Source organism: Eptatretus burgeri, chromosome 8 (genome assembly GCF_056783735.1).
Source record: "Eptatretus burgeri isolate ZD-2024b chromosome 8, Ebu_testis_v1, whole genome shotgun sequence".
Classification (NCBI taxonomy): domain Eukaryota; kingdom Metazoa; phylum Chordata; class Myxini; order Myxiniformes; family Myxinidae; genus Eptatretus; species Eptatretus burgeri.
In genome coordinates, this window is record NC_140968.1 from 69,497,996 (window position 1) to 69,520,245 (window position 22,250).

A 22,250-nucleotide genomic window follows, 5' to 3' on the forward strand; every position below is an offset into this window, starting at 1 on the left:
CACTTTGCCACGGGCGCTGTTTACCTCCACGACGCCAAGCTGTTAGGGTTAGGGGTTGGGTTAGTATTCGGGTTAGGGTTAGCTACCCTAACACTAACCCTAACCCTAACAGCTAACCCTAACCCTAACCCTAACAGCTAACCCTAACCGCTAACCCTAACCGCTAACCCTAACCGCTAACCCTAATCCATTTTCCTTTGATCATCCTTGAGATGTCTTCACAACTTTATTGGAGTCCACATGTGGCTAATTCAATTGATTGGATATAATTTAGAAAGAAACATGCCTTTCGATATAAGGTCCCACAGTTGACGGTGTATGTCAGAGCAGAAACTCGACCATGAATTCAAAGGAACTGTCCGTAGAACGCCAAGATATAATTGTGAGGAGGCATAATCTGGGGAAGGGTATAAAACAATTTATGGAGTGTTGAAAGTTCCCAAGAGCACAGTGAGCTCCATCATGAGGAAATGGAAAGAAGATGGAACTACCCAGACTCTTCCTTGAACTACCCGTCCAACCAAAATAAGCAGCCGAAAAAGAAGGACCTTGGTCAGGGAGGTGACAAATAACCCAATGACCACTCTTGCAGAACTACAGAGTTCCTTAGTTGAGATGGGAGAACCTGCTGGAAGGACAACAATCTCTGCAGCACTTCAAAAATCTTGGCTTTATGGGAGCGTGGCCAGACAGAAGTCACTCCTGAGGGAAAGGCACATGACAACATGCCTGTAGTTTGCAAAAAGCCACGTGAAAGACTCTGAGAGCATGAGGAAAAAGATTCTGTGGTCTGATGAGATGGAAATTGAACTCTTTGGCCTGAATGGAAAGCATGACATCTTGCGGAAACTGAGCACAGCTCATCACCCATCTAACTCCATCCCTACCGTGAAACATGGTGGTCGCAGCATCATGCAATGGGGATGCTTTTTAGTGGCAAGGACTAGGAGACGTGTAAGGAGAGAGGAAACAATACATGGAGCCAAATCCAGGCAAATCTTTGAGGAAAACCTACTTCAGAGTACAAAAGACCTTGGACTGCAGTGAATATTTACATTCCAATGGGACAATGACTCCAAGCATATAGCCAAGGCAACAGTGGAATGGCTTCAGAACAAGAAAGTGAAAGTCCCCGAGGGGCTCAGCCAAAGCCCAGACTTGAATCCCATTGAGAATCTGTGGAAAGATTTGAAGATTGCTGTTCACCGTCAATCCCCATCCAACTTGACAGAGTTTGAGCAAATCTGCAAGGAAGAATGGGAGAAAATCCCCAAATTGAGATGTGCAAAGCTGATAGACACACCCAAGAAGACTAGAAGCTGTAATCGCTGCCAAAGGCGATTCTACAAAGTATTGATTCAGGGGGCTGAATACTTGTGTAAAAAAATTAGATATTTTTGTGTTTCATTTTGAATTTATTTGTAAAAAATTTAAAAGCATGTTTTCACTTTGTCATTATGGAGTATTTTGTGTAGATCGGTGACAAAAAAGATTAATTTAATCCATTTTAAATTCAGGCTGGAACACAACAAAATCTGATCAAAGTCAAGGGGTGTGAATGCTTTCTGAAGGTACTGTAGGTCTGAAGAATTCGTTTTACATGAAGCTTTGCTTAGACATGTCTACACTACCCCACAGTAGGAGTGGTGACTTAAGACTTCTTTTTTTTTAACTTGGTAGGTGGTTGCATGACTGAGTAATTGGGATGGATGATCATCTTGTGTCTTTGGTTTTGTTTTATAGGAAGTGTACATAGAAATTGCAAAACAGCTCGTCGTGAAAACGCAGTTCTTTGCTACTTCACAAAACATTTTGCCCCAGGTAAGGACATACCTAATTGTGAGCTTTTATTTGTACCTTTAATAGATCAGTCTGCTTGAAGTCGAATCGTTTTGGTTCCAAACACACTTGGATTGTCTTCATTTGTAAATGGAAACTTTTTTCAGGCTCATTTGAAGAGGCAAACATTTCTTTGAGATTATTACTTTCCGAGATAAACTTGAGATGCGTGGAAGAGCTAGCACGACAGACGCACAAGCATACGTAGCATATGTATCACAAGAAAAGGACATTGCATATCCTTTTCAAAGATAACATTTTGGTTTGCATCCCATGTCACCTTGAAGGTATTCAGTCATCCACAAGCATGTACTGGCAACACTTTTAAACCAAACCAGGTGTCAGATAAACCGACATGCACAAAATTATCAGATGCCTGTTATAAAGTAGTTGATAAAGCTCGTCGAGTCAATCTTAAATTGAATGTGACAGCTTTATAAAAACCAAAATTGCCATTTATTTAACATGATGACTTTTAAATAATATTTAGTTCATCTGATAAGATTCTACAACCTTCAACTACAACCCCTTGGATGTATGCAACCCCCAGCCAACCCCCACACCCTCTCCCATCCTCCCTTGGTATTTGCTATGTGCATACTAACTTACCTTCCCTCCGCCCTCCGACACTAATACGTCATATGCAATCAATAGGCGGCTTTGACGATAGTCTTCATTTGTTTATGATATTTCTGTCATATACAAATACTAAGTTCATGCTGTCTCCCCCCCACCACCCCCCTCCACCTACCCCTAACCCCAAACCCCTCTCCACCAATGCACTGACAGGATATTCAGCCACGTGGCGACCCTACCATTCTGGTATTTAAAGATGATACCTGGTTTCATTATGATGGTGAGATATTACATTATTTATTTCTTGCTCATAAAATTTCACTCTTTGTCTGGCTTTGAAGGATCAATTAACACAAGTTCCCCCTTCACTTTCTCCCCTGCCCCTCAAAATATATTCCATACCTTTACATGCACTAATTATGTTCCACATCTATGGCAGAAAACAAAATGATAGAAAAAATGGATTTTAATTCATCCTCTCCTTTTTAAAATTTATGATATATTTGAGTCGTTTTGAATCCCCTGGCTAATGATTGGGACTTGGGTTCAAATCCCAATACCACATGTGTTTGTCCATTGTCTATTGATATCCTTGCAATTCATTTAAGTACACGATCTCTACTAAACTATTTGTCTTGCACGCGATATTTGGAGAAGGTCCACGACGAGCCTTGGATTGTTTTAGAAAAAAGGGAAAACTAGAAAGATCGTCACCAATCCTGATGAGATCTTGAAACAAAAATGAAAACTACATCAACTCTCATAGTAAAGACATTCATTTGGTTTGCATTAAAGACTTACTTTACAATAGTTTTTCAAAGTTTTTTTTTTTTTTTTTTTTTTTTTTTACAGGTTTTGTATTCCATGTTCACCTCTTCACACTTTATTGTGTAGGTGCTTAACCTTCGTCTTGTTTGAAAAGCAAAAGTTAATTTCAAATACGGTGCTTTATTTGTCCACCATATGTTGAGCTACATATAACTAATTGATACAAATGTTTATCAAACAAAGTGAGAATGTGTATTTGCTGAGCTCGTATTTTTATTTTTCTCTTACAATAGAAGCGGAAGATGGTGATTTAAAAGCTTGGGTTACTCAGGAACTATTCCCAAGCTTCCTCGAAATCAACAGCTATTCCTTGTATGATCTTTCGGAGAGTGGTAAGTTTTAATCTGACTGCCCCAGTTGTCATTTCACTTTTTGCTGAGTAAAAATGTGGCAGATTTCCACTTTCTTGCCTTTGAATGAGTTGATAATTACCGACACCACGGAAGGTGGATGGAGGTTATGTTTTCACCCGTTTGTATGTCTGTCTGTCTCTGTCTGTCTGTCTGTCTGTCTGTCTGTCTGTCTGTCTGTCTTTGTCTGTCTGTCTGTCTGTCTTTATCTGTCTGTGTGTGAGCAGGATATCTCAAAAAGTTGTGGCCGGATTCTGAAAAAACTTGGTGGCGAGGTTGGATGTGTGACAATGACGAAATGATTAGATTTTGGTGAAGATCCGCATCTGTACACGAGAATTCTTTTTGTGATTCTTCACCATTGAGAGATGGGGCCAAAAACGATACATAGCATGATATCTGATATCTCAACGTTGTGGACAGGTTATGACAAAACTTGGTGGATGAATTGAGTCGGTGACAAGAACAAGCCGATTTGATTTTGGTTTGGGTACGGATGTAGATCTGGCCTATCGGTGGGAAACAAAATCTAAACTGTTGAGCCTGGCGGAGGTATGCTCTCAACTGAGTGCTGTTCTAGCCTAGTGTTGGCTCAGTGGTTCGGGGTAGCTGGCTTGGGATTTCAGGGTCCTGAGTTTGAGCCTCGAAGGCCACTGAATTAACACCATTGGGGTTGACTCGGCCTGTTACCCTTCTGAGGTTGGCGAAATGAGTACCAGTGTACTGCTATATGGGCACAGCATCAGCAGCATAGTCACGCCCCAACAAAATGATAGCTGCCATACACAAGAAGAAATGCCATTCTAATTATCCCGCCCCCTCCTGGAGGGAGGGAGCGGGATATTGTAATCGTCCGGTTTGTTTGTCTGTTTGTTTGTCTGTCTGTTAGCAACTTTATGGCAAAACGGCTTTAGCAAACACTATCAAATTTAATCCACAGGTGGGCAATGAACCTTGGACGACCCCATTAACTTTTGGGTCCAATTGGATCAAAGGTCAAGGTCAAGGTCATAAAAAGATCATCGTTTTTCGCTCATAACTTCGTCAAAAATGATCTGATTTACTTCAAACTAAGCTTATAGTGAACCTTATTCTATTTGTCACTTATAATCCTACCTATTCCTATAGTGAAAAATGCATATTTGTGAAGATCGGTAGGGTCCGAAGTTTTGGGGGTCATGGCCATCGGTCAAAATTACAAATTTTCCATTAAAACTAAAACATGGTTTCGAAAATACAACTTTCCGGGAAAATGGCTGGCTCAAACACTGTCAAATTGTATCCACAGGTGGGTAATGAACCTCGGACAACCCCATTAACTTTTGGGTCCAATTAGGTCAAAGGTCAAGGTCAGGTCACAAAAAGGTCAAAATCTTTTTCACTCAGAACTTCGTCAAAAATGGTTTAATTGACTTCAAACCAAGAGTAAAATATTCCTTATTCTATTCCTTATAATCAACGTTCAGGTTAAGGATATATCAAATTTAAATTTGATCCCCAAAATAACTTTTTGCCTTAAATGGGCAGGATTTGTTGTGCCTGGCACCACTTATTTTAATAGTATTCTTGGGAAAAATGCCAGGGGCATTGAAAAGGCCCCTTTATATGGTGTTTGGTAAACTACAGAAAAGAAGGGATATTGCACAGCTTGTAGAAAATGCCAGATGATAGAAAATTAGGCATATTTAAAAAACATATTGTGTGCATGCTGTACTACCCTTATGTTCTTCGGAGGAACCAAGTAATGCTCTAGAAAAGTTCATATAAAGGGGTGCCAATTTTTTCAAACAATTTATCACACACTTGCACATTATCTTTTGTGTTTTTGTTTTCAATGTACACAAAAAATAACTATTTGTAATGATGGTTTTTAACCTATATATGAAGGGCACCCCTTTCTATAAACTTTTCTCGAGCATTACTTGGTTCCTCATGAGAACACAAGGATAGTACAGCATGCACAGGAGGTTTATTTTTTTTGAATGTGCCTTATTTTCTATTGTCTGGCATTTTCCACAATCCATGGAATGTCCCTTCTTTTCTGTAGTTTGCCACATGGCACATATCATATAAAGGGGCCTTTTCAATGCCCCAAGCATTTTTCCCTATAATCCCCTTCAAATTTCAAGTCAATCAGATGAAAGTTGGCAACTTTAGAAATCCAGTCGATGTTGACGTTTTGGCCAATGCTTACCTCAAAATAGTTGGTGGTTGAATTTGGTGACCTGATATACAAATCCTCTTCAAATTTCAAGTGAATCGGATGAAAATTGAGGATTTCAGAAATTTGGCCTTTGTTGACCTTTTGGCGTACATTGCCCTCAAAAATAATTGGTGGTTGACTTCAGTGATTTGATGTGCAAATCCTCTTCAAATTTCTAGTCAATCGGATGAAAATTGGCGTATGTTGACCCTCAAAGGAGTGACCGCAATGTCACATGGTCATATAACATGTGATAAAGTTTCCATTTCCTCCGCTGAATGGTTTTCGATGGACTCTCTTAACAGTATGCAGACACGTACAACATACGACATACGTATCTCAAAGGCTATACATCGAAACGAGCTGAAACTTGGAATATACATCGGCCAATACGTCTAATTAATAGCTTTCAAACTTGGAATATACATCGGCCAATACGTCTAATTAATAGCTTTCAAAATAAATTCCACATAAGTGCCATAGTTTTTGCTTTTTGCTAGTTTTTTGCTCATATTAAACTATCTTCACATGTGCAAATGTCAGAAACATCATGCAATTCTGCTTGGTTTCCACCGGAGGGCAGCACTATCTATCATTTATCAATATGCAATGGCAGATCAATTTATTTGTGCATCAAATAAATCGTCTACAATTGTACGTACTCATTACCCTGCACTCACAAAGTGAAAATCAGGGTTAAGCAATCAGTAGTGTATGTACGTGCAGTATATGGAATGGTTTCTCTGCATTACATACGGTATTCCATGTTTCAGCCAGTTTTCTTTTCCAATTAGAGCACCTGAAAAACCGATATTTTTTCCAAAGTCCACTTTTACGGTGTCCCTAATTTTTGCTATGTCCCTAATTATGAGCCTGTGGGACCTTCAAAGTCCAAACAAGTGTCCCTCTATTCATATTTAAAATTTCATGAACTTTCATCCTCAGTTCAGAAGTTATGAGCCCTCACGTTTGACTATCTTACTACCGGAGTCAAATTTTTTCTCTGTCAAAGTTTTTGGGGTTCGCCCCAATAAGCAAAAATTGGGGCAATACCCCTGGGTGCTCAGCTGGTAGAATAATGATACTGAGGAGTAAGTCAACGTGGTACGGAATCAGCAAAATGGACCAACAAACCAATGTTATGGCAAATACCTATTTTCGGGGGCAACCCCCTCCACTCCCCCCCCCCATAAATCATCTTAAGACCCCGATTTTTTAATTATTTTTTATTATATTTTTAAATCGCATAAACAAACTTTGGTAGATCATGGGTGATGAAGGTTGTGGTCAAGTTTCATCCAAATTGTTTGTGGTTTCGGAGAAGAAAGCAAATACCTATCTTGCGACCCCCCCCCCCCCATAAGAATTTGAAGTCCCTGTGCTGAAGTTGCATCCAGATAAACCATTCCATATAAAGGGAGGGTCGCCTCACACTTCCCTTTATTGCTGCATGAGTCTCAGCTTCTGACAACACTGCCTTTGCATACTTCTACCGCACAAGAACAGAACTCAAGCTAATAGCTAATGAACAAAAGCAAACACTATGGCACGTAGGTGGAATTTGTTTTGAAAGCTATCAATTAGACATATTGGTCAATGTACATTCCAAGTTTCAGCTCATTTCAATGTATAGCCTTTGAGATATGGGCGCCAACACATTTTGGGCGGACGGACGGATTGACAGATGCGAACGTGAATTTTGAGGGTTTTCGTTAAAAACTGAAGAATGTGGAAATGGACTTTGCTGAAATTATGAACATATTATCTCGATGTACAAAGGATTTACTTCTGAAATGTGAAGCCAATTTCATCCAGTGGAAGCCGAGAAACAAATTTTCAGTCCCTGTGTTGAAGTTGCACACAGAGAAGCCATCCCATAAAGGGAGGGGCTCATTGTGCCTCCCTTGATTTTTTTTTTTTAAAGGTGTTTTTATTATGATTTAATTTTTTGCTGATCCCCTAATTATTTATCAATCAGGACTGCTTGAGAGTGGTTTCAGATGAACAGTTGATTTCACATCTTTTTTTGTAAAATACAAAACAGCATGCAGTTATTCCCCTCCCTACACCTTCATCCTTTTTATTTCCCACTACGATAGCTGTTGATGTGGCAGGATAGTCACGAGGTATGCACACTCACCTCTGAACTCTCTATTTTGTGGCTAAATCCTTTCATCTCCTCCCTCTCTCTCAAAGCTGGAGTGCCTCAAAGCAGTGTTCTCGGCCCAGCCCCATTCCTGATCTTCATCAACAATCTCTGACTCTGGAAACCCTATATATCTGTTTGCTGATGACTCCATCCTCTGTCGTGACACCCCTCATCCTTCAGAGGCTATAGCCTCTGTTCAGACCTTGAAAAAAAAAATATAGGCTAGAGCCTCTCTTCAGACCTTGAAAAAAAATCACAAGATGGTCAAAACACTTGGAATATGTTTTTCAATCCTGACAAATCTAACACTCTCACTATCTCTCTCCAAATGGACCGTCTGTCAAACCCTCCTATCTACTTTATAACTATTTCTCTTGAGGAAGTTCAGTCATTCAAACTCCTGGGTCTCGCTATCAGCCATGATCTTCTTTGGCAAACCACATTTCAAAGTTGGCCTCCAAAGACAACTGGGCATCCTCTGTCACACAAACTCCTTCCTTGACACACCTGAACTCCTGTCCACCTACAAGGCTTTCATACACAGCTTGATGGAGTACTGCTCTCCCCTCTGGGCTGGCTTCCCTGCACCATATCTTGCTCAACTTGATGCTATGGAAACCAAGGCCTTTAAAACACCAGGGCTTTTGGTATCGTCGGAGACTCCCACAATGAAGCTGAGTCTCTGGGCCTATTACTTCGACATTGAAGACAGATCAATGGTCTCTCTGCCTTTTACCACCTCCTTTCTGACCTTGCACCCTCTGCTCTTTCTGTGCTCCCCCACCCCTCTCTGCTCAGCTTTCTGCAAGGCACACACAGTCCACCACCAACCCCCTTCTGGTGAAACTACCTAAATCTAGGATCATTGCTCACCTCCACCCATTTGTTCCTCTTTTTTTTTTCCCACATGTGGAACCAACTTTCACATCCTCTTCAATCTCATTCTGTCTTCCAGGTCTTCAAGACAGCTGTTCACCACCATCTCAGATCATCCCCAATCCAAAACAATGATCTTTTCTACCCTACCCCAATCTCCCTTATCCTCCTCATTAACCCCACCTCAATTCCTCCTTACAAATTTCAAGTTTTCCCTCCTGTCAGTATCCTTCTGTATCCATCTTGTCCACCCCATGCATCCTCTCCTGCCCCCCATTCCTCCCCACACCCATTGTTTATTTGCCTCTCTCTCTCTCTTGGCCTTCATCTCTGCTGTTGATGTCCCCCCCTCTCTATTGTTCCATTTTCGTGCGTCTCTACTGTTATTTTTGTGTCCTCTTATGTCCTGATCTGTTCAGTGCACTAGGTATTCCACGAGTCTCGACTTTGTACACAAAAATGGTGTAAGGGTCCTTAAAATATTGTGCAGGTAACAAACTTGACCTGCCTTTTTATCTCTGCAGGACGGGCAGTCGTAATGGCTATTGCTGGTGAAAAGACAGAAGAGGAGTTAAGGTAAGAACAAGTGGAATTAATATCACAAAGAAGCAACAGTGATCGAGCATTTCATATTTTAATTGGTTACGAATTGATGTAACCATGACAAATGGTTTTAGTAAGGTTGTTCACTTGTTTAATTGCTTGGTGTTTCTGCTGAATATATTACTTTGCAGGTCATTCAGTTTCCTGTTTTTGCTTTGGATGTACCATTTATGTTTTTCAGGTTAAAGTCTCTACTACAATCTGTGGCAATTGAATCACACAAGCAGTTCCACCAGTGAGTAGGTTCAGAAAAATTATCTTAAAATATATTTGGGAAAACTTCGAAGTAGAGTTGTTTACTTGTTAGACATAATGAAATGGATCTCTTATACAGTGGCCATAGGCTTCACCTGGCCCCTTTCAAAATTTTCACCTTTTGTTGCCGTTTTGCCTGGAATTAAATCGGACTTTTTCCACCTTTATTTACACATCGTAACCCACAACTTCCAAGTGAAAAACAAATTCTACAAATTTCAGAAAATTAATTAAAAATACAAAACGAGAATATCTTGGTTGGATAAGTGTCCATCCCCCTTTACAATAGCAATTGTAAATTATCTCAGGTGTAAACAATCACCTTCAAAATCACCCACCAACTTAATTGGCCTTCACCTGTGTTAAATTGTAGTGATTCTGATTATTTCAGAATAACATCAGCTGTTCCTGTAGGTTGCCTCTGTTGGATAGTGCATTTCGCAGCAGACTCAACCACTAGCACCAAGGACCTTTCAAAATAATTTTCTTGACTGTGCTCTAAGGGATATTCAAGACCTTTGAAATATTTTTATACCCATCCCCTGATCTGTGCCTTTCGACAATTTTATTCCAGAGGTCTTTTGAAAGGTCCTTGATGCTAGTGGTTGAGTCTGCTGCGAAATGCACGATCCAACAGAAGCAACCTACAGGAACAGCTGATGTTATTCTGAAATAATCAGAATCATTACAATTTAACACAGGTGGAGGCCAGTTAACTTGGTGGGTGATTTTGAAGGTGATTGTTTACACCTGAGATAATTTACAATTGCTATTGTAAGGGGGGGGGTGGACACTTATCCAACCAAGATATTCTAGTTTTGTATTTTTAATGAATTTTCTAAAATTTGTAGAATTTGTTTTTCCACTTGGAAGTTGTGGGTTATGATGTGTAAATAATGGTGAAAAGTCTGATTTAATGAAATTTAATTCCAGGTTAGAAGGCAACAAAAGGTTAAAAATTTAAAGGTTAAAGGTGGTGTCGACTTTCTACAGGCACTGTATTTATTAACATAAAATGGGCAACCCGGTTCAGTTGCAGCCTGTGAAAAACACAGAACGGTCCATTGTCTCATGCAGTGTCAGCTGCTATGCTGCTAACCACAGAATCAGCCATCCTACATGGCTTTGGAAGCCTTTTTTTGGCAAGATCATTAACTCACCCTTTGAGGAAAGAAATCAATCCACAGATGTGTTTCTGGCTCCCATAGGCTGCAATCGGTGTGGACTGGATTCCCCCCAGGAAGTGAGTTGACAGGCCTAACTGGTAACCGAAATAGGGTGGATGTGTGGCAGACACCTCCTGTTGATCAGGACACTTGCACCAAGTGTTAGTGTGGCACAAGGGTTCATGTATCCTCCTGATGTTGGTGTGGCACATGTATCCTCACCTCCTGATGCAAAAAAAAGCAAAAAACAAAGTGCATGTAAATCGAATTTTAAAAATTGCAGAATCTGCAGCTTCTTGGAGCAAGTCGAGGGTGATGTATCCTGTGATTTGAAGGACCATGACGTTTTTCTCCACTCTTGCTGGAGCTTAGCTAATAAATTTTATATCTACATAATAAAAAAATTTATTTCCTTCCTCCCCCCACCCCCACCCCTTCACTCCCCTCTGTCCATTTTCATTAGGAACTACCAGTTTGGCTTCATGAATGGTCCAGATTATATGAACAACATACTCATGAGGTATCTTCTATCTTTTTCTTTTTTTCCTCATGCTTTTCGTTCTAAATTATTAAAATGTGGTTCTTATTTGTTTCTTTGGACTCCTGCCTATCTACCTGGGTCTGTTTCCTTGTTCTTTCTCTCTCTCTCTCTCTCTCTCTCTCTCTCTCTCCCAGTGAACTGCCAGTGCCTTGCTTGTTGGTCTACAACTTTTCTAACAGACAGTACTTTAAGGCGCCCAAGCTGCCAAGCTCTGCTTATGATGTTTCAACCTTCCTTACTGCTGTACTGAATGGAGAGGAGACGGTGAGAGACTGTGACAAACGTTATTCTTTTATTCGGTTCTGCACTTGAGGTGGTATCAATTTTGATTATTCTGCTTCGTTGGTCATTTACGTGGTTCAGTAATAAACTTGGGCTTCTTTGAAAGCCATTGCCATAACATGTAGGAATTTAGAAAGGATATATGAAGTGCTCATCAAAGTGTAAATGATTTCCAGTGTTTGTGCTTGACATACATAATCCTCATGGTTCCAAAGCAGTCACAAAAATAAGTAATAATTTATCCTTGTCACACACCCAACCTGTCCTGTCCATAATTTTTTGAGATATCCTACTCACAAACAGACAAACAAACATACCATAATGGCACTCGGTAGAGCACATACCTCTGCCAGGGTGAACAGTTTAGATTTTGCATCCCACTGATAGATCAGGTGGGCATCTGGACCTCAACCAAAATCTAATCAGCTTGTTCTTGTCACCTGCTTATTAATGGTAACAAGCGCTTATCTGCCCTTATGGTTTTCATAATTGTAGTATCGCAGGTTCATTGCATGTCATTCGCAGATATAGACACAATGAGTCGTGTTCATACAGAAGGCTGGATCTGAACCAAAATCAAATCGGCTTGTTCTAGTCACCTAACCAACTCGTCCATCTCGCTTTGTCATAACTCTTCCACAACTTTTTGAGATATCATGACATGCAGTATATTATATACTAGCAAATACCACCCGTCGCTTCGCTGACGGGAATACTGGGAGGGTGGAGTAAAAGAGGGGTGGGAGAGGGAGATGGAGAGAGGGGTGGGGAGAGAGAGAGGAGGTGAAACAGGGAGGGGAATGAGGAGGGGTGGGGAGAGGGAAGGCATCGAGGGATGAGAGGAAGAATAGGCAGACATGCGGTGAAGCGTTAATTACGATTCATACTGTCTCATCAAAATGCTTCTGCATATAATAACAATCAAGATGGAAACAAAATAATGTCTGAAATCCATTTTCTACCAGTCATGCCATGAACACCGCCTGGAAAAAACACCACCGGACATGTCTGGAGATAAACAGTCTGTAAGCAAATGAACACCGCTGGGATGACACGTCTGCCGACGAACTCTGCCCAGACAGTCTGGAAACAGAGAGATGTGTGGGAGGGTGCTGCTCTGTATTCGGCATGGATGGAGCAAGGATGGGAGAGAGACAGAGATAGACAGGTGGGGGGGGGGGGGAGTTAGCAGAGAGAAAATGTGTTTTGCTTTCTGAAAAACACAAATACACACACAGTATTAGTGCTTGGCTGATATCAGCCATTCTTCAGTAATTGGCAGATTGGAGTTGGTGTGATTACCAACGACAGTAAGCACTGTATACAACCCAAAAACCTTGAGTAGCTTTCACCCTTGTTTTGGGGGAATTTCAAGAAACACATTTTAAAAACAACATTGCATTCAAGACTTTTTCACGGATACTTGCATAAACTGATTTTTATAAACAGCTGCCAATCATCATGTGACGGGTGGAAAAAAAAATTGGTTCTGTAATTTAGAAAACGCGTTAATACAGTAAACAGCTCAGAAATTGTGATTTTCAAAGCAAAATAGATTTGATAACACCCAAAGAGAAGCCATATTGCCTTTGTAAATCATATTAGTATTAGTGCAAAAACCTCTACCTTGGAACAACTGCCAACTGTGCATCCAGATCAGGACATCAACAAAATCACTTTCGACTGAAGGGTGTTCGGCAAGTTGCTTAAGCAATCAAGCAAGCACTCTAATTAATTGGTAAAGGAACGGCTGGCCAGGCTGTTGCTGCATACCATATAGGATCCCTTTAACTTTAAAGCCGGTCTTCACAGCATCCACAGCAGTTAAAGAAATTAAATAAATTTGTTGAAATAATGAATTTTTCCACAGAAGAGTTGCTGTTTTACATAGAACAACCCTGAACACGTCGCAAAGTTTAATCACCCGTGAAATATACATTGCAGATATTATCCGCCACATTGCCTGCTTATCTCTACACACGTCACGTGGTACATCGGTTCGCGGTCCATGCAAACGTTATAGCTTTATTTTAATATGTCTGCTTTTCACCATATTTGCTTTGATTCCCTGCAGAGCACCTCGCGAAACCTCGGAATATCCTGACAGATCTGGCAGACGCTCTGTATAAGCAGTCCCTCTGGGGGACAAGGCACTAGTTCATGCAGTGAATGCATTAAATCATATAGTGTCCCTTTAAGGTCCATCTTGGTGATTTGAAATTTAATGCATTTACCTTATGAAAAAGTAGTTTTTGATTGGACTGTCACAATTTGTTGCAGTCGAGTCTGAATCTGTCGGTGACTATTTAAGAAAAAAAAAGTGGAAATAGAAATCAAATCGGAATTAAGCAAGGCCATGAGGCCACCTTGAACATTCGAGAAGCCTTTACGACCTAAATTCATCAAATGGCAATGGATTTTCACGGAAATTGTTTCAGTCGAGTCTGAACCTACATTAGCAAATACCAAAAATGAAAACAGAAATCGAATAAAACTTCAGACAAAGTCATGAAGCCACTTGGAAGCATATGGAAGCTCCTCAGCTCACGTTGCTTTATATATAAATCCACAATACGATGTAAAAACGTTAAATTTAAAAAAACACCTGATTTTTTTTTTCACAAACCTTGCTGCGTTCGAGTGTTATGCCACCTTAGCAACAGTGAAAAGTAAAAACGGAAATTGAATTAAAGTTCAAATAAATGTGAGGTCACTCAAAGCAAAAAACAGCTACATAGTACATTCTCAAGAGAACATCCTTTTCCATGTTGTAAAACGTGATGTTTAAAGCCAGGGGCAGATCCAGGATTTTATGTTCAGGTGGAACATTTTTTTTTGGTAAGGAAAAATATAATTTTGCCGAGCAGAGCAAGGGGAACATTTTTTTGTGGGTGTTTCTTTTTGTCATAAATTCTGTATTTCTTGATATACTTTTAGTTTAGCCATGGACATCCTATGATCGTCACATGTCAAATGTGATTTGAGGTCAAAACAGCATCTTTCCAATTTTGGAAAGGTTCACTTATCAATTTCTTTGGGTGATGGTGTGCAGTGTCTGGGAAAAAAACGAGAGGCAAGGCAATAAAGATCATCATCTGCTTTCGAATATGATATGAAATAAAACATTTTGAATAAGTCATGGCAAAAGAATCTTTTTATTTATCCAGATGATTTATGCTTATCCTTGTAAAGTTTGGCTGGAAATGTTAAAGCGAATTTCTGGTTCCCTGTTCATGATCAGATTGAACTTAAGATCATTGGTTGCAGAGGATTATAATCTCTTATGTCTGATTTCATTGGAGTTTGTTCATGCTGAACATTCATATCCACTTCGGTGTCTATCACACGTACATTTGTCTGTTCTTTGTTCTGTCCTGTTTTGTTTTCATCAACATTCTCCACCTCTTCAACTTCTGCAAACACAGATTGATGGCCCCCATCTTCAAAGCCCCCTTGGTGTTTCTGTCCCTTGCACACAAGTCTGACAACACAATGAAAGTCTAATTCTAATGTTTTCTTAAAGGATGGGATAAGAACTCAGGATCTCTTATATACTAATAAATAGTTAAATTACATTACAACACAGTCTGCTCTCTTTCTTCAGTGCTGGATAGTTCACGATCACGATAAAGGATCAAACCAACAAAAGATATTACCAACAAGACAGCTATATCTATAGCTATAGGCCTACTGAGAATCTTTATTCCACAATTCCAACACATTGACAAGGCTCTACCAGTTATTGGAGTTACAAAACCAAATTTGAACAGTTTAACTATTTATTACATTCTTTCTGCATGCACATCATGGTCCTTTAAATCGGTCTTTTTTGAAAAACAAACTGTGAACACTCCTTTGAATTTTCGCCCTTTTTGACAAACTACATGGTTCCGCTTTGGCCGTTGTTGTTCTTGTTGATATTGTTTAATCGTGAAATTAAAATGACAATAACAGAAACAATACAGAAAATACTGCACCTAATTGATATCCATATTTCTAAACAATGTTTAGTAATGAACAGATCCTAATTTTTGGCACAATGTGTTGGCACATTTCAAAAACATTAACATAATTTAATACTTTAAGCATTTTCTTAAATGTAATCGTTGCAGATTTTACATTTAAAATTTTTGAAACACGATGCCATATTTGGTAGGTTTACTTACCTTTTTAGGTCATTTCCAATGACCTAATAATATTGGTGAGAGGGTAATATGGGTCCGTCCGTCCATTCACAATGAAGTTGAAGCGGGAGATCTGGTCATTAGTGATCCTGATAGAGGTCGATGAGACGTAGACGATGGTATGACTTTCAAGGTCACCGAAGGTCAAGGTCACGAGGCCTTTGAAATTGTGAAAATGACGATTTTCAAATTCTATCTCCTCCGCCATTTCTCAAGCGATCTTGAATTTCATTGCAGCATATGAATCTATGGGACAATATCTAAATTTTGATCGGGCCGGATTTTCGATATTTCCTTTCGTTTTCGTGTCACGTGACTTCAAAGTTGGCAAAAAATGCGAAAATGACGATATCCATGCGAAAATGACGATTTCCAAAATCTATCTCCTCCTACATATCTCAAGCAATCTTGAATTTGATTGTGGCATATGAATCTATGGGACAATATCTAAATTTGGTCAGGCCGGATTTTCGATATTCGCTTTCGTTTTCGTGTCACGTGACTTCAAAGTTGGCAAAAAATGCAAAAATGACGATTTTCACAATCTATCTCCTCCTACATTTCTCAAGCAATCTTGAATTTGATTGTGGCATATGAATCTATGGGACAATATCTAAATTTAGTTGGGCCGGATTTTCGAATTTCACTTTCGTTTTCGCGTCACGTGACTTCAAACTTTGCAAAAACTGCCTTACCTTCAGGAGGCTATATATTCTCTACTGGGCATGGTAAAAGTTATTGAATGGTCTCATTGCCTAAGAAATTCCACCTTAGATATTGACCTTTTGGCCTCTGTTGACCATCTGGCATGTGTTGACGTCAAGAATAATTGGTTGAATTTGATGAGGTGAAATGAAAATCTTGTTCCAATTTCAAGTCGATCCAACGAAAATTGACATTTTCGAAATTTTGGCCATGTTGACCTTTTGGCCAACTTTGACCTCAAAAATAGTTTATTGAATTCAGTTACCTGATATGCAAATCCTCTTCAATTTTCAAGTCAATCAGATGAAAATTGAGGATTTTAGAAATTGTACCCAATTTGTTGACATTTCGCTTTGTGTTGACCTTGTGGCCAATGTTGACCTCAAAATAATTGGTAGTTGAATTCAATGACCAAATCCTCTTCAAAATATCAAGTCAATTGGATGAAAATTGACAATTTTAGAAATTGCACCAAAGTTGTTGACTTTTGGCCAATGATGACCTGATAAATAAAATTGGTGGTTGAATTCAGTGAGCTGATATGAAAATCCTGTTCAAATTTCAAGTCAATTGGATGAAAATTGAGGATTATGGAAATTTGGTATATGTTGACCTTTTGGCATGTGTTGACCTCAAACAATTGGAAGTTGAATTCAACGACCAAATGTGCAAATCCTCTTTCAATTTCAAGTCAATCAGATGAAAATTGACAACTTTAGCAATTCAGTATATGTTGACCTTTTAGCCTATGTTGATCTCAAAAATAGTTGGTTGAATTTACTGACCTGATATGCATATCCTCTTCAATTTTCAAGTCGATCAGATGAAAATTGACATTTTTAGAAATCCGGCCTATACAGTATTGACTTTCAGCCAATGTTGACCTCGTGTCGACCATTTATCGACTGCCGCAAGAACGTTACCTACAATCTCCATAAGTTTCAGAACAATCAGCTGAGCGGTTTGGGCTGTAGATGAACAGACAGACAAATGAAAAATCACTTGTAGAGCGACACTTTGCAAAACAGAACAAAGTAGAACGGTACTCAGTCGCAGTGTTGTAGTCTACTTGAATGCGGGAGTCTCACTTTGCCCTGTCGACGCATGGTGCGAACATTTATTACTTAATGTTAAGGTTATTTAAATACCAATTCAATTGATACCAATGATGTCCCCAGGAAAAAGGAATAACTGCCTACGTATTACATTGATTGAATGCTGCCTGTCACTAGGTCCATAACTTGTCAATCCCGTACCGTAGAGAGACGTGTGGGGTGTCGTTGCACTCCGGGGAGTCCTAATTTACCTTGTGGACCCATGGTGTCAACATTTATTACTTTGTGTTTTGGTTATTTAAATGCCAATTCAATTGATACGATCGACGTCCCCAGGAAAAAGGGTCAACTGGAAATTTGGAAGGGGGTGGGGAGGGGGGTCTCATGAGGGGAGAAAAGGTTGTGGTTTTTGATTGGGAGAAAAAAATCATGGTGGTGAACAGCTGTCTTGCAGACCTGGAGGGCAGAATGAGATTGAAGAGAATGTGGAAGTTGGTTCCACAGGTGGGGGAAAGGGGAACAAGGTACGCGTAGGGGAACCTTTGGATGAATCATGTTGTTGTGAACTAGAAGAGACTGGAACCTGCAATAATGGACTGAGGGAAATGTAAGACTGAAATGGAGGCAGATGTTCTTTGGCTTGGCATAATCCATACGTTTGTCGATTGTCTCGGTAAATGATTGTTGACATTGGATGTTTTATCCATGCATGAGGGAGCAAAACTGGGCAGATTCATCCCTTTAAATATGAATCAAGGTTGCATACATTTCGCACTTCCATAGGGAATTAGCGCAACACCGTGTTTGGAGGCTCACTTCAAACAAGTTATGACCCTTAAAATACAGATTGGCTGTTGTGATGCCAAACAGTCTGATGGCTTGCTAAAGTACGTCTCAACCTGAGGTGTCAGATCAGGTATGGGAGCATGTGCTGGAGCAGTGCGTCGCTGCGTCCACTTTCAGCCGGTACTCCAGGGGTCTCCGTCTGGCTATCCCCCAGGCAGATGCCTGGCCCATCCCTATCTCCTTGAGATGCTGATCAACCTGCTGCAACTCAGAGGCATGTGGTCGGCTCATTGGCCTCCTCCACTTATGAGGCTCCCTTGCTGAGAGAATCTGGTGAGCAGGATCAGCATCAGGAAAACGAGCCACATGTCCATACAGCCACAGCTGACGCTCACGGACAAACTGCTCGTTGGACACAAAGTCCGACCAGCGATAGCCAAGGATTCTGCAAAGAGACCTAGTACCAAAGGAATTAATTCACCATCTCAGATCCCTGGTCAGAGTCCAAGTCTCACATCCGTAGAGCAAGACTGGAAGCTCCAAGAACCTGAAGACTCAGACTTTTGTCCTCCCGCACAGGTACCGGCAGTGCCACACCCCATGATCCAGTGAATCCATGACTCCCCAGGCCTGACCCAGACTTCGATTGACCTCTGACTCTCAGTCAGCAGAGACATGAATATCACTGCCAAGGGAAGTGAATATCTCCATGACTTCACCATGCTCGCCACAAACAGGTACAGACATGATAGCAGCATCCAATATGTCATTGAAAGCCTGGATCTGAGTTTTGACCCAGGAAACCCGTAATCCCAGCGGCTCCGACTCCTCATTCAGCACCTCGAGGGCCCCCAAAAGTTTATCCAGTCTCTGCAAAGATGACTGCAACATCTGCGAAATCAAGTTCAGAGATCTTGACATTCCCAAATGATGCACCGCAGCTTGATCTCTCCGACATCCTCCCCAGAAACCAGTCCATACAAGTGCTGAAAAGTGTAGGCCAGTACACACCCCTGACAAACTCCAGCAACAACTGGAAATAAGTCAGAGATGGTATCACCACATCTCACAGCACTCTCAGTACCAGAGTATAGTTTAGACATCAGATTGATCAGTTTTGGTGGCACCCCATGAAGACTAATAATTCTCCAGAGGACATCCCGATTCACTGAATCGAACACTTTACAGAAATCAACAAAGGCTGCAAGCAGCCCCTGTTGAAACTCTCGTCTGCGTTTGGTGAGGACCCGAAGAGCAAGGATACGGTCAATCGTTGACCTCTATTGTGTAAAGCCTGACTGCTCTGGGCGCTGGTACTTAAGCAGATGGTGGCGAACTATATCAAGAATTATCCGAGCAAAGACCTTGCCCGGCACCGAGAGCAGTGACACCCCTTGGTAGTTGTTGCAGTCCTGGTGATCACCCTTCCCTTTCCAGAGAGGGACAACAAGGCCCCTCTTCCACTCAGTTGCGATGATGCCTGTGTTCCAGGCAGAGCACAAAACTGCATGGAACGACATGAGTGCAGCATTTCCACCAGCCTTGAGAAGTTCAGCATGGATGCCACAGATCCCAGGAGCTTTACCCCATTTCAGCCAGTTCACCGCAGCCTGTGTTTCCACAAACGAAGGTAGATCACAGTTGATGGGAAGGTCAGCAATAAGGATAGTAACACCCCTGACATCCAACTTGACAGCTGGTGGATCAGTCTAGTACAGCCCCTGAAAGTAACTCACTTCGGACTCCTCTGTCAAGAACCCACCACCCTCCGCTCTAACTGCAGTACACCGAGGAACGGGCTTGGAGGAACGCAATGTGCAAATTCCCCTGTAAGCAGGATGAGGATCACTTGACCACAGGCGATGCTCAACCCCCTCAGATTCCTTGTCCACCCTTAGCGCACGTACAGTTTTACGCCTCAACTCCCTCAACAGCTCAGCTCTGCCATTAAGCCTGGCCCTGCGACTCTTGTCAACGGTATCCAGTGTCCCTTGAGAGACAAACTTCTTCTTCGCCCGATGGTAAGTTCAAAGACATCTACTCACAACATCAAGGATGGTGGTCTTGAAGACACTCAACAGCTCTTCAGGATTCCCCAAGGCACCCAGACCCCCCAGATCTCCACTCATCCTGTTTGCAAACTCCTCAGCTACCCTCTCATCCTTGAGCTTGTTTACCGACAACATCAAAGACTTCTACCGACAACATCAAAGATGGTGATCTTCAAGGCACAGTCGATGCATTGAAATCCCCCAAGATGAGAAGAGTATGTCGCCTGGGGCACTGATCAACCACAGACTCGAGCGTGGCATAGAATGCATTTTTCACGGTGAGATCACTCGTCTCAGTCGGAGCATATTCAGAGACCAGGGAAACAACACCCAAGGAGTGACGAATCCTTTGTCTCATAATACGCTCGTTGACCAGTGTTACCTCAATTATCAATGGAGTCAGCTTATTGGACACAGCTACAGCTACTCCTTGAGCATAGTAACCATCAGAGCGACCAGACCAATAGTATGTGTAACCACCCGCTATGATCTCGCCGCAGTCTTGTCTCCGATCCTCAGAAAGTGCTGCAATACCGATGTCCAAACACATGAGCTCACATGATAACAGACAGGTGATCATCCTCTCTTAGAAATTGGACATTCCAGGCACTCACCCAACGGGACCATCTCAGGTTAACCAAAGGAGACCACCGTCTGTTGCATGACACCTCAGCACCACCCTGACACACACTACCGCAATCTGATCTGGGAAGGTTATCCCATGGTTTTCCTCCTATCATCAAGAAATGGGGATCCCGACGACTTTGCCCCAATCCCTTCATACGGTGGGCTGCCCTGCGAAGGGAAGCTGCACAGGAAGTACTCCCATGGAGTGGGTTTTCAGATTTATTTTTACTTTTCGTATGTTTTGCGGAATGAAGGGTTTTATGGTGGCCAAGAGTGCAAATCCTGCCACCAACCTCGTAATAGAAAAAGTAACCCAACTGCAGGAGGACGTCTGCAGACACAGTTGCGCACTAGATACGGATGGCCGTTGGCTCACAAGGAGCTCCTCTGCCTTTTGACAGGTTTTGTGTTTAATCCTGCTGGGTGTCCATATTCAGGCACCCTCCTCACCAGAAAACCTGGTGGTGGAGACGGTTTCGTCACTGACAACCTGACCATGAAACAGGTTAGTGCAGTGCAGGTTTACATGATTCCGACAGTGAGTCACAGATCTGACCTGGCCTGACCTGATAATAGGTGTACAAGACCAGCATCTGATCATTAGCATTAGCAACTTGAGGTGTACAAGACCATTAGCATCTGATCCCTTCCCAAGATACTGTCAAGGAATTAAATTCTTCTTGAGAAGTTTGAAGCATTTATTTAGTAAAACATCATGATGGAGGAAAGAGGCAATTAAGTAACACAATAGCAAGCAACACTCTTCATCCTCTTTCCTAATAAGACATGGATCTTCAGCCCGAAGCAAAAATTGGGGGTGGGGGGTGAGATTGGTCCAAGATATCTGGTGGTGCTCAAGGTAAGATACTGCAAAGGACAGCTTTGTAGGAATTGCGAAGATGATCACCCAAAGCCTTCTGGCAGGGTTATTCAGAGGTCAACTTGAACACAGCAACTTTACAACCAAAAAGATGATAAGGGTTCGAAGGAGACATGTACATTATCTAAGCACACATTCCAATGATGCTAAACTCCAGCTTCAAAGGGTGCAGCTAGACCATCTGTCACCAGCATAAAATTATTTAACATTACGAGGATTCCTTAATATTGTGTGTGTGTATGCATGTGTGTGTATATATATATATATATATATATATATATATATATATATATA

The 22,250-nt window shown here is 41.2% G+C and overlaps 1 protein-coding gene across 1 annotated transcript in view; it reads left to right on the forward strand.

Annotated features, from left to right (window-relative positions):
• Positions 1 to 22,250, forward strand: part of LOC147021980 (protein disulfide-isomerase TMX3-like) — a 101,145-nt gene that overhangs the window by 73,754 nt on the left and 5,141 nt on the right. The window contains exons 8-14 of the mRNA XM_085892471.1: positions 1,744 to 1,821; positions 2,629 to 2,695; positions 3,477 to 3,575; positions 9,346 to 9,397; positions 9,606 to 9,659; positions 11,309 to 11,365; positions 11,521 to 11,650. Coding sequence (XP_085748597.1) covers positions 1,744 to 1,821; positions 2,629 to 2,695; positions 3,477 to 3,575; positions 9,346 to 9,397; positions 9,606 to 9,659; positions 11,309 to 11,365; positions 11,521 to 11,650 — 537 coding nt within the window. The remainder of the gene's footprint in view (positions 1 to 1,743; positions 1,822 to 2,628; positions 2,696 to 3,476; positions 3,576 to 9,345; positions 9,398 to 9,605; positions 9,660 to 11,308; positions 11,366 to 11,520; positions 11,651 to 22,250) is intronic.